The 12,252-nt window shown below is 31.3% G+C and overlaps 1 protein-coding gene across 1 annotated transcript; it reads right to left on the bottom strand.

Moving 5' to 3' along the window:
* Nucleotides 1-3,674: 3,674 nt before the first annotated feature.
* Nucleotides 3,675-11,706, bottom strand: LOC134696826 (putative uncharacterized protein DDB_G0294196). Its single transcript, XM_063558779.1, has 3 exons — nt 10,896-11,706; nt 9,988-10,056; nt 3,675-4,465 (listed from the first exon to the last, which is right to left on the bottom strand). Exons 1-3 carry the CDS (start codon nt 11,660-11,662, stop codon nt 4,030-4,032), a joined length of 1,272 nt encoding a protein of 423 aa, XP_063414849.1. The 5' UTR covers nt 11,663-11,706; the 3' UTR covers nt 3,675-4,029.
* Between the last annotated feature and the right edge of the window lie 546 nt (nt 11,707-12,252).

Consider the following 12,252-nt stretch of genomic DNA (forward strand, 5'->3'; position numbering starts at 1 on the left):
AAGTTTTGAGCAAAAGCTTTTTCTATCATTTTTTGTAGTTATATTATCAAAGGTACCAGGATTATAATTGGGTACGCCAGACCCGCGTTTCGTCTATATAAGACTTATCAGTTACGCTCATATCTCATTTTTGTTATAAAGCCGAACACGTAAAAAGTTGAAGAGCATTGAGAATCCAAAATTATAAAAAGTGTACTATTGTCATCTGTGTTTGATATTAGAGTTAAGAATGTTCTCAGGTGATCTCAAAACAAAAGAAAGAAAATCAAGAATCTTCTTAAACTTCGTTAACTGACCTTTCATGAGCTAATAAGTCTTTTTTTTTAAAATTAATGTGTGTTATGGGGCAAAATATTTTACATTGTATTGTATTGAAAAACACCAAGGAGTCCGAAAATTTTACACAAATTCCAAAACCTCACCTAAGTACATCCTTTACATATACTTGTTGTATATGTCGCTTCCTTCTTGCTTATTATTCCTAACTGGGAAGCTGGAATCATCCCTTTTGTTTCAAAGTTTTGTTATTTACCGTCAATTCAAGATATTCTTCTGATTTCTGATTCCATGTCTGAAACGACTAACACGTGTCATTGTTATTGTAGAAACAATCACTATCTTTTGTTCACCACTTTCTCCTTTGAAAACAAGTTCTGTCAACAGAATAAGTGGTTCAGTGATTGTTGTTTTGTAGTGCAGTGACCTATAGTTGTTAATGTCTGTGTCATTTTGGTATCTTTTGGACAGTTGTTCCATTGGCAACCATACCACATCTTCTTTTTTATATTGTCGCTGCGTATCACGCTGTCTTTTTTCGATTATAGTTTCTTATTACATTTGTTTGACATACCTGATATCATATCTTTATAATGCAATGCATGCTGTGAAGAATTGATTTTGCTGATTGTTGAAGACCGAACAATAATATATAGTTGCTTACTTCTAAGTCATATCTTATTATTCATTTTGTAATATATAGCATGCAATGTATATTTTTTTGTTAGGCTAAAAAATGAAAAAGTATATGGATTTTTCTTTTTTTAATAAGCTTAAGTAAAAGATGACAAAGGGAACGTACAATACATACAAACTTATTAATATATTTAATCTATGAAATGCTTATAAATGAATAAAATAATTAGACAAATGCAAACGTTTTCATCAGAACTATTAGGCCGTACATTGACCTATAATGGTTTACTTTTTTCAAAATTGTTATTTGGATGGTGAGTTGTATCATTGGCACTCACACCACAGCTTCCTTTATCTATTAGGTTTGTTCATATGAGAAAGCATCAAATATGAAAAAAAAAGTTTTCTAGTAAGCATAAAAATGAAGATGTTACTCACTTTACAATTATATGTCATTTTTATTCTTTTTCCAAGTAAAACTAATATTATATGAGCCCCATACCTGCCAAATGTCAAAATACCTCTGGGGGTTGCACGTGCAAGATGGCTCTCAAAGTCCTACACAGTAAATATGGGGGCCTTAAAATATATTAAAAATTTTAAGTTGTTTTTGGCTTCTTCATACTTTTACAAGCCCTAAGCCATTGTAAAATGAATTGTTTTGTTTAAAGTTGTGCTCGCAATTCATAATGACAAGCAGAATTAATATCAAGCTGTAATCATGGTAATAATTCTTAGAAACAAATGGACATAACCAATCTTAATACATATATAAAACTATATAATCAGTTCACATCCAAAATCCTATCGGTTTAGTGTAAAGATGCCATAAATAGTCAGAAAAAAAAACACTTTGTGCAATGCCTAGATACAGGTATCGACAAGTTTACTGATAACAAAATTAATCTTAAAATCAATAAAATAATATTTAAAGATTTAATTACAGTGTTGAATTTATTTAGTAATTTTTTAGAATGATTTTTTTTTAAAGGATCGATAAGGTTACCCGGATCATTTTACTATTATTTATTTACCAATTCCATAATAAAATTTCAGGAGTTATTAATAATAAAATAGGTCAAATATAGACAAATGATCAAAAGTTGATATGAACAGTTTGATTTACTATGTCGACTAAGTAATAAAATCAACGGTACTAATTTTGTTGCACCAGATGCGCATTTCGACAATACATGTCTCTTCAGTGATGCTCGTAAATCTCAAATAAGCACTTTTTTCAGTGATATTTTATTTAACTGTTGAACCACAATATTTCACTTGTTATTGAAAGTGCAAATGCTGATATACAATATACGACAATTATATACTTGATAATGGTTGTAAAGATTTTCCTCCAGGAATTAAATGTGTTCAAAAAAACCAATCATAGCTACCACTCTGGCATTGTTCATAGTTTATATACAAAACAACAGTATTAATAATAATAACGTATCTCTCAAGAGACTCGATATATAATATATATACGTTGTATCGCTAAATATACCCTACAAGCCAAAAACAATAGACATATCATAGATGGAAACTTAATATAAACAGGCAACTGCATACAACTGTTTCCTTTTAAGATATAACGTTGACGTCTCCTACGTACAGTGATCACTTGTAGTTATACTTCCGGCAAGAAATACATGATGATTTTCTATCCTTGATATAAGCTATGCATCATTTATTTGTTTCAATGTATATAGTGCTGATTAGATAGCCTGAGAAAATTTTTCTACATCTTCCTTGTTTGAAAAGTTCAAACGATACACCTGTCTTTGATCTTTCCATTGGTGGAATGTAGGGTAGCCTGTTGGTGATAAAGAGTTCTTGGTATAGAACAGTTTAACACTACCTACAATACAAATATTTTTTTTAATATTTTTATTAATTATCCTAAACCTTTTCTATGCTTTACCTCAACCATCCTATAAAATTTTCTACCAACTTGATTTGATTTATTATCTGAAGTCAAAAGTATTTTTAAACATATTCAAAAATGACAGAAAGGACATTTGTACCAAGGAGACATTTAAATTTTAAAAATAAACTGCATTGGCACTCACACCACATCTTCCTATATCTGATAACATCATGGCAAAAAAGAAAAAAAAACTAAAATACAAAAAAAAACAGTTTACAAAGAACAGCATAGAAAACTAAAGACGGAGCAACACGAATCCCATGAATTCAGATGCTTCGAAAGGTAGACAGATCCTTTTTTAATCGTGACATCAGTTGCCTACTCATCATGTAAACAAAACCAAGTGATCATCTGAATTCAGAAGGCTACATTCAGGGAAAAGAAGGAATGATGTATGGTTACTACGATTAGAACATATCCTTCGTCATTATTGAAAAAAAGATATAACATAACAGTCAACCAACTTGTGATGGCGTCAGTCATTTTTATTAAAGGAATAGTTTCAACCTTGAAATTTTGATTTAAAAGTTTTCTTGCGTTAAACAACTCTATTTCAATGCAATATCGACGAGAAGAGCTAGCTCCGGACTATCGTAATGTTCAGGACTTTATTAAATCTGTATTTGGGAAAAATGATGCAAGCATACAGTTTTTATTGCATCTTACACTTTCAAGTGACTTTGAGAAGCAAATAATCTTTAACGAATTTATTAAAATATTGTGTAAAAACTTTAATTATGCTTGCTACTGATAGAAAAACATTATCAATAAACTAATACTTACCAGACTTAAGAAGTTTTAAACAGATATACGTTGGTAACCAATGATTGAAAATTGAAGAAGCTTCAAAGAAAAGTCTGGAATAGCACAACACATTTTCTCGTTTAAATCAATTTTTGGTAGGATATAAGACAAACACACAAAAAAAAAGGTGTTTGCACCAATCATTAATCTTTACACGAAAGGCCTCTGATATTGTCCATGATATGTTATTTTTTTTATAGTTTACCCGAACATTCTATAGTTAAAAAAATGTATTTGAATTATATTCCAAAATGGAATCTTCAATTTATTTAAATAAACGATTGTAGTTAAACAAGGTGTGTGCTATGACCGAAACTGTTCATTTTCTGTTTAAATGATCTTCTAAATGAACTCGATTATCAAAAGATCCAATCAACATTAAAAGCTCACCGATCCTGATGTTTGTATGGTTGCTGTTGTGGTGATGGTAATGATGGTTTTGGTGGTATTGATCGTGGTGGAGGTGGTGATTGGGGTTGCTGTGGTGGTTGTGGTGATGATGGTTGTGGTTGCTGCTGTGGTGGTTGTGATGATGGTTGTGGTGGTAGTGGTCGTGGTGGAGGTGGTGATTGGGGTTGCTGTGGTGGTTTTGGTGATGATGGTTGTGCTTGCTGTTGTGGTGATGGTGATGATGGTTGTGGTGGTTGTGGTCGTGGTGGAGGTGGTAGAGGTGGTGGTTTGGAGTGCTGTGATGATGGTGGTGTTGATGGTTGTAATTGCTGTGGTGTTGATGGTTGTAGATGCTGTGGTGGAGGTGGTGATGATGGTTGTGGTGGTTGTGGTCGTGGTGGAGGTGGTTGTTGCATTGTGAACTTCGCCAGACTGCAATTACAAAATGTAAAGACACTATATTTTGAAGCTGATTTGAAAAACAACAACTCCGTAACTTGAGCCATGGAAAAGGTCAAAACTATATTTTGATATATGCCATACGTGCGTTTCGTCTACAGAAGACTTATCAGTGACGCTCAAATCATATTAGTTATAACGCCAAACAAGTACAAAGTTAAAGAGTATGAAGGATCCAAAATTCTACATGTACTTCTTGGATAAAAAAATTCTTAGTTTAAAAAAAATTCTTAGTTTTGTAAACAGATAGATAACAGGAACACATACTTATGTCCTTGAACATGTTATTGTTTATTTAAGTATGGCGCATTTATCATTTGTTTCTTAACCAATCCACTAAATAAATAACAACGCATGATGTACCAGTACATGCCTAATGCCAACCGAGAACAAGCCTCAGACAATATTTATTCCTCCCATTGGTTATGTTGGTTACAATGCTTTTTGGGAAAGTCAAATTAAATCACAAAATTTGCACCAAATGAAATAACTAAAACTGCTTGTAGACCATTAGTATTCAAAAAAACATGCTTCTCTCAGAACAATCTTTCAGTGGTTATTTTCTTTTGAAAGTCCTTTTAACATGCTAACTGTAGAATTTGAATCTTCAATAAATGACAAAGTCTAATGTGTACCCAACTTTCATTTTTGCAAAAATCCCTACTTTTAATTTCAACAATGAATTGTTTCGCCAAGAGTTACTTATTTTGATATCAATGCAACTGATAGGACCACTTAGATAGTAAACATTTAAAAAGAACAGTAGTCAAATACGTTGTAACTTACAAGAGCGAATCGAACAAGATGAGAAATATAAACACCATAAACTGGTGACAAGGGAACGTCACCATCTAAAAATGGATAGTTAACAGTTGGAAACGATAAATCATTTCATTTATCATAAATTTTGGCATTAAGCTTTCCATTCAAAATATAGATATAAATATCCAGGAAAGGGCAGTGTTCATTTTTAGTATAAGCTTGTTTAAAGTCAGCTCGGGGGGAGGGGGGATGAATTTCTTTAGTGCACATACTGAAGTCCTTATATACGTTTGAAAACTGGATAAATCTTATGACCATATTCCGGTTGAAAAGCACTACAACGTGTTCCAGAGGAAATTGCTGCTTTTGGTCTGAAAGATGACAGGAATGTTCACACAAAAAAACATAAATAAAGGCATCAGTAGAATACCTATGTTCCAAATTCATAAATCAATTGAGAAAAATAACTAATCCGGGTTTCAAACTAAAACTGAGTGAAACGCATCAAATATTAGAGGAGAACTATGACACAACAGAAACACAACATTAAAACACACAGAAACGAACTATAATAAAACATATAATGATTGCCATTTTCCTTTATTGGTACAGGACATTTTAATTGAACCTGGTTTTGAGGCATGCCAAACCTGCCGCTTTAATGGCAATGCTAAATATAACATTACAATGACAACATTACAGGACTACAATACAATGTAAAAGGAAGAAAAATAAACACACGAATAATAGCTAACAAAAGGTACCAGGTTTGAAATCAAATACGCCAGACGTGCGTTTTGTTCACGCAAGAACAACCAGTCACGCTTATGAAAAGAGTTCGAAAACTAAAACAAGTACAAAGTTGAAGAGCCCTGAAGACCAAAGTTCCATAATGACTAAATATTTTATAATTAACTAGTGTCAAATCATATTTCAACATTAACATTACAAAAAAAGCCATTTACACAGAAAGTAGGGAAAAAAACCGGGTAGAACAAAACTAGGACCTGGTATTCAATATACTGGAGGTAAAAATCAGGCCCCTTTTAGTGTTAAAACAATACAGATCTAGCCCTTTTGGAAGAAAACTTTTATTGTAAGATGCTTCAAAACACTTTAAGCAGGTGGAAATTACCTAATTGGATGAAATGACATGGATAATAACACCAAACGATTGACAATCAACGATGGATTGGTAATCATCCCTTCCTCAAGAAATACATGACACCGTGATAGCAATTCCAATTATAAGAAAACAAATACTATCTTGATACAAGGGCTGAAAACCGGCGAATGAGTAAATTTAAAATATGGCCCATTGTTATTTGTGATATTTCAATGACCAACCCAAAGGGAAATAACTCTTACACAGAAGTGGGTAAACATACAAAAACAGTCCCAGATAATTTAATCACACAAGATAATTTTACATTGAATCAAGAACCTGATTTATCCTTTTCCGACTCTTTGATAGAACAATAAGACAAGACACTACCTGAACATGGCAATCTGAGAAGAAAGTCGTTCATAAAAAAATAGGGGTTATCATAGATCATAGATAGAAAAAGATCGCAAAAGAGTGTCTTACAACTGGGACAAAGGTTATAACAATAGTAACATGCAAGAAAGACAAAATTCAAATGTGCATAGCAAAGAAAAAAGATTTTTTTTACAATGTAGATGACAATTTAAACTATAAAACATAATCAAGAAGGCTCATATCATGGACAAGGTTGAAGGTACAATCCTTATAATGGCCAAAGTCAAATGTTAGGTCCATACTATGGTCAAAATCATATGTTAGGTTATGAAAATCACAGAGGCAATGAACATGTTGTAGATAGTAGCAAAAATAGTACAATGAATGAAAATAAAATTACACCATTGTTACAAATGTTGATGAATGAGATGTACAGGTGATCTATTTAGGTCAGAATACAAATGTGGTTTAACATAAAGTAGAAATTAGTGTTATGCGTGCTTAATACATGTACAGTACACTGTAGTATAATGTTGATTCTTTATATATAATTTGTTGTTCACTTGTAAGGAAAAAGAGAGAGATAAATTGATTGGAAATAATTGTTTAGTCTATTTCAATTTTTTTTCTAATTATTTAGAATATTTAATGCCTCATTTTGTAAAGAGAAGGCTTAGAAAGAAAAACATTAATTTTAAATGTACTATAATTATATCGAAAAAAAATTGAAAAAGAGAAAACATATTGATAACATGTTTTTTTTTTTGTATCAGAGCTATAGTATGACAAATGTTTAGGTTTTACTTGGAGATGTCTGTCTTATCACATCTGAGAAAAAAACAAGTTATGCCCTTATAGTTTCTCCAATAGAAATAATTTCGATCAGTTGATAACACTACTCATGAATGTTTAATATAATCATGATAATGATATCCACATTGTTATGGCAACACATGCAATCTTACAAATATTTTGAAAATTCAAAAAAATCATTAGTTGACGCATTAATAAGGGAAAATTTTAAAAGGGAGGTAATATATTTAGAGTAAAAAACATGTCAAGAGAACCAAAGTGGGGTCGAGGAGTATACATATGATATGTTGAAGGAGATTGCAACGGCTGCTTCTAAAGCTTTGACTAAACCTGTTTAACTCATGAAGAAAAAAAACCAAACAAGCATGGTCAATTGAACTTATATTAGAGACTAAAAGAAAATCAAATGCATAAGAATATATAATAAAACATAGACCAGACCAAACTTTCTTTAAACAAAAATAATTCCTACTCTTTAAACAACTAAATAAAGCTGTTCAAAGGAACAAGTGGGATTATAAACAAAAGATATATGAATTATTATCGAAGAAAATAGTTAAGGACCCAAACGAATATTGAAAAATATAAAAATCATTGAAATTAAGATAACGAAGACGAAATACCTGAAATTTATTAATGCCACTGCTTGTGGACGTTTCGTGTTAGAGGGTATGACCAGCTTTTCGAAACACTAATGATCTTATCCCAGAAATAGACTACCTTAGCCGTAATGGTACATTTCTTTTTGGAACTTATGTCTTAAATGCTCTTCAACATTGAACTTGTTTGGCTTGATAACTAGTTTGATCTGAGCGTCACTGATGAGTCTTATGTAGACGAAACGCGCGTCTGGAAATTAAAATCCTGGTACCTTATAATTAAACTATAACTATAAAATATAATTAGCCATCTCCAAAGTCTGGGAAATCCTCAAAAAGAAGATATTGAGTTCCAAAAAATATTGAAACTATTTTGAGCAACCTGGAACAAAAACTGGAATTCATAAAGAAACTATAAATCTATTACCTTTTCAGAAATTAAATAAGTAATTTCCCAATTAATAACTGGAAAATCAACAGGACGAGACAGAATTTTAAATGAAATTATTAAATACATATATCCAGTGATGGGAATTTTTTTTTTTTTAACTTTTTTAATTTTACTTTCAAATCAGGTAAATATCCAAATACATGGACATATATTTTGTGACAGCTCTTCATAAATCAGGAGACCTGAATAATCTTAATAGTTGAGGAGGTATTTCTTTAATAAATTTTCTTTAAAATTTTTTAAATGCAATTTTAAATAACAGATTGAATAAAACTTAGACGGGCATCTCAGTGAAAGTCAGTTTTGTTTTTGAGAAAACAATCGGACTTTTGACAGCATTTTATTGTTAAATCTTTAATTAATAATACAAGCAAAAAAATAAAAAAAATTATGTATTTGCTGTGTTGATCTCCGCAAAGCTTTTGATTATGTGTGGAGGAAAATTCCTTTTTATAAACTAGTGAAACAGGTGCTGAAAATCAATTTTTCATTGTTATAAAAGAGCAATATAATAAAACAGAACTTTAAATTAAATATAAAAGTTAATTTTCTTAATAATTTATTTAAGAGGGATAAAACAAGGGGTATCATTGAGTCCGACAATGTTTAACTTTTTTATTAATGATTTAATTAAGAGTTAGATAAAAGAAATTCAGATCCAGTAACATTAAAATTGAGAATGGAAATGGGGAACGTGTCGAAGAGACAATAACCCGACCATAGAAAAATCAACAGCAGAAGGTCGCAACAGGTCTTCGATGTACCGAGAAATTCTAGCACCCGGAGGCGTCCTTCAGCTGGCCTCTAAACAAACTCTTCTATTAATATTTGAAACTTAAGAGGGATTACAAAATAGTTTAAACAAATTAAGTGCTTTTTGTGATAATTGGCAAGTGTAAAGTAAATGTAAATAAAACTAAAACTATGATTTTCAAGCAAAAGTGTTCAAAAACAGCTAACTCATTTGCAACATACACAGATACTATAATATCAGACAAAATTGCAAATGAGTATTAATTTTTAAGAATGTTGATAAAAAAATGGAAATCTTTACTGTATTTGTTCAGCAAACAAACGCGTGACCTGAAATATCTTAATAAGCATAAGGACAGTTTGTGCTTTAATATAGAAATTATCAAAAGTAAGTTCCTTTGGTTAAATTTCGGTAGTATATTTAAAGATTTCTCGATTATTTAAAAAACAAATATCATCTAGGTTTGTTGAATTTATTAAATAAATCGAATTTAGACTGAGTTTGGCCATAAACTGTGATTCATCACATTACATGAACCTTTACCATTTTGCATAACAATCGATTGCATTACTTTATCCTTACCTCAAGATAATGTTTATAGATTTAATAGAGATAAACAATGTTATAAAAATTTACCTTCCAGTAGTCATCACCTGATTCTGCTCGCTTTGGCTCTTTTGTAGAGTAGTACTGTACTTTATTTCCCTAGAGAAAACAAGATAGTGTAAATGTGATATGATTGTCAACGAGACAACTCTTCACAAGAAATCAAATGACGCAGACATTAACAGCTATAAGTCACCGTATGGCAATTATATCGTATATCGTATATCGTATATCGTAAGTAACACTTCTTCTCAACAGTATAATAAAAGTTCTAAATAAAACCAGTGAAATCCTTTATAGTTCATCTGCATCTTTAAAGAAATAATAATCCAAACGTTCTGACGATTTTCGCCCTTGTCTGATTTTCTCTATTTAAAACGATTTTCAAAATATTAGGCAAGACTTACATTTTACCCCTATGTTATATGTTTTTGTTATGACGTCATTCTTAGTTTTGATATAAGAGGGTTCTTTGGAAACAAAAAAACCAACAACTAGTCACCTCAATGATGATTGCTGCGAAATCTGTGATATGGCTCAAACATTTCATAGAAAAAGATTTTTGTAAAAGTAAACAGACAACGACGGAAGACGACAACGGACGATGGACGCCTAGTGATGAAAAAAACTCACTTGGCCGTGTAGGTCAGGTGAGCTAAAATGAAAATCAGATATCTTCTTTTAACAATTTTACTAAAACGCATGCTTCTTTTCTGAAATAATAAGAATTTCCAAAAAAAGTGTATCAGTGTAATTCTTCGTCACTTGATATGATATATGTAATAGTTTTTCTTCTATAGCCTAATTATCAATCAGATATAGAATAATGCATGCAATAAGAAGATCAAATTTTATATCATTGAAAATGGTATCGACTAAGATACACTCGACTATAATTAAACAAGTACTATGTATACAGTCTAGATTCAATAACTTACTTGACTGATATCTCTCCAAAATACTTAAGTATTTTTTTCTCTGGTCTATCCTTTTTGGCATATTTAACTGTTGGCATTATTGGTGGCTCTTTTTGTTTTGTATCATCTATATCGGACTTAATTTGTTTTAATGATTTCAGCAGTTCAGCAATATCAGTTATTTTCTGACTTTCGGCTAAGTCGTTCTGACATTTTTCTAACTTTTCAATATCATTTTGTAACTCATTCCTAATAGGTTCTAATGCTTGAATGTTTTCAGCTTCCACTTTTTCCAATGATTCTTTCAGAGCTAATATTTGTTGGTCTACCTCTTGTTTTATCTCATTTCCATCTTCTGTAATGGCACGGAGAGCTTCTATAATGTCGCTATGGTATTTGTCTGTGCTTTGTTTAATTTTGTTTAAATTTGTTTTAGCTGATGTAATCTTTGATTCAGTTACCTGTTTAACTTCAGCCTGTAATCCTTGAATCGATTCGTTGATTTCTGACGTATCATGCTTTTTGTGTTTGTTGACGATACACATTTTACATATTGGTATTTCACAATCAATGCAGTAAAATATGAAGTTTTCCTCGTGTTCTCTGCATGACAGATTATCATCCGGGTTGATACTTTCCCCACTAAAAAAGGTATGATTTCTACTTATCTTTGACCTTAAATGTAAAGTTTTACAATAATCACACAGCCACTGGTTGCATTGTTTACAACAGCTTTTTCCCGGTCCACTCATGCAGATGTCGCAGGACTTGAAAGCAAATTGAGCCATACCTAAAAGATTTCAGTAACCTTGAAACACATACAAATGTAGCTCTAATAAATGAACAAACTGAACAGTAAAGTGTCTAGGTAAGAAATTCGAAACCTCTAAGCCCTAAAACATCAACTTCAATTTGTATACACTTCATATCATTGTATGCGTAAAGTCCTTAATAAAACGTAAATCATCATAAAATACTAGTATGTGAAACACAATAACCATTATCACGTATTCAGTTGTATTCAATACATTTATTTAGAAAAGAGATTTTAAATGTCACACCTGTTTTTCAAAATTCAACTTTTTCATTTATTTGCAGATAATGTAGCAGATTATACATTCTGTTCAGGTTACGTTTAATAATACCTTTATAATATGATAGTGGTTGAAATGATATCGTTGAATGCTTTTAAATTGAAATACGTGTATAGTTAACGTTGATACACATTTACATCAAGTAATACATATGAAATATGTGTATGTCGTCGAGTTATATGTTTTTTTTTCTAATTTGGAAGCTTTGGGGCTGCAGGTTTGATTGAAAGCATTTTTTTACTCTACGACTTATACCTGTCAAGCAAGTTATAAAAATCGGGATA

The sequence above is a fragment of the Mytilus trossulus genome, chromosome 14 (assembly GCF_036588685.1).
Source record: "Mytilus trossulus isolate FHL-02 chromosome 14, PNRI_Mtr1.1.1.hap1, whole genome shotgun sequence".
In the NCBI taxonomy this organism is placed as follows: Eukaryota; Metazoa; Mollusca; class Bivalvia; order Mytilida; family Mytilidae; genus Mytilus; species Mytilus trossulus.

Excerpts from the sequence above, each read along its gene's own strand:
- LOC134696826 (XM_063558779.1), bottom strand. The coding sequence starts at position 11,662 with ATGGCTCAATTTGCTTTCAAGTCCTGCGACATCTGCATGAGTGGACCG. Across the intron at positions 10,057-10,895 it reads TTTGGAGAGATATCAGTCAA|GGAAATAAAGTACAGTACTA; the intron begins GTAAGTTATTGA and ends TGTTTTCTCTAG. Across the intron at positions 4,466-9,987 it reads CAGGTGATGACTACTGGAAG|TCTGGCGAAGTTCACAATGC; the intron begins GTAAATTTTTAT and ends TTGTAATTGCAG.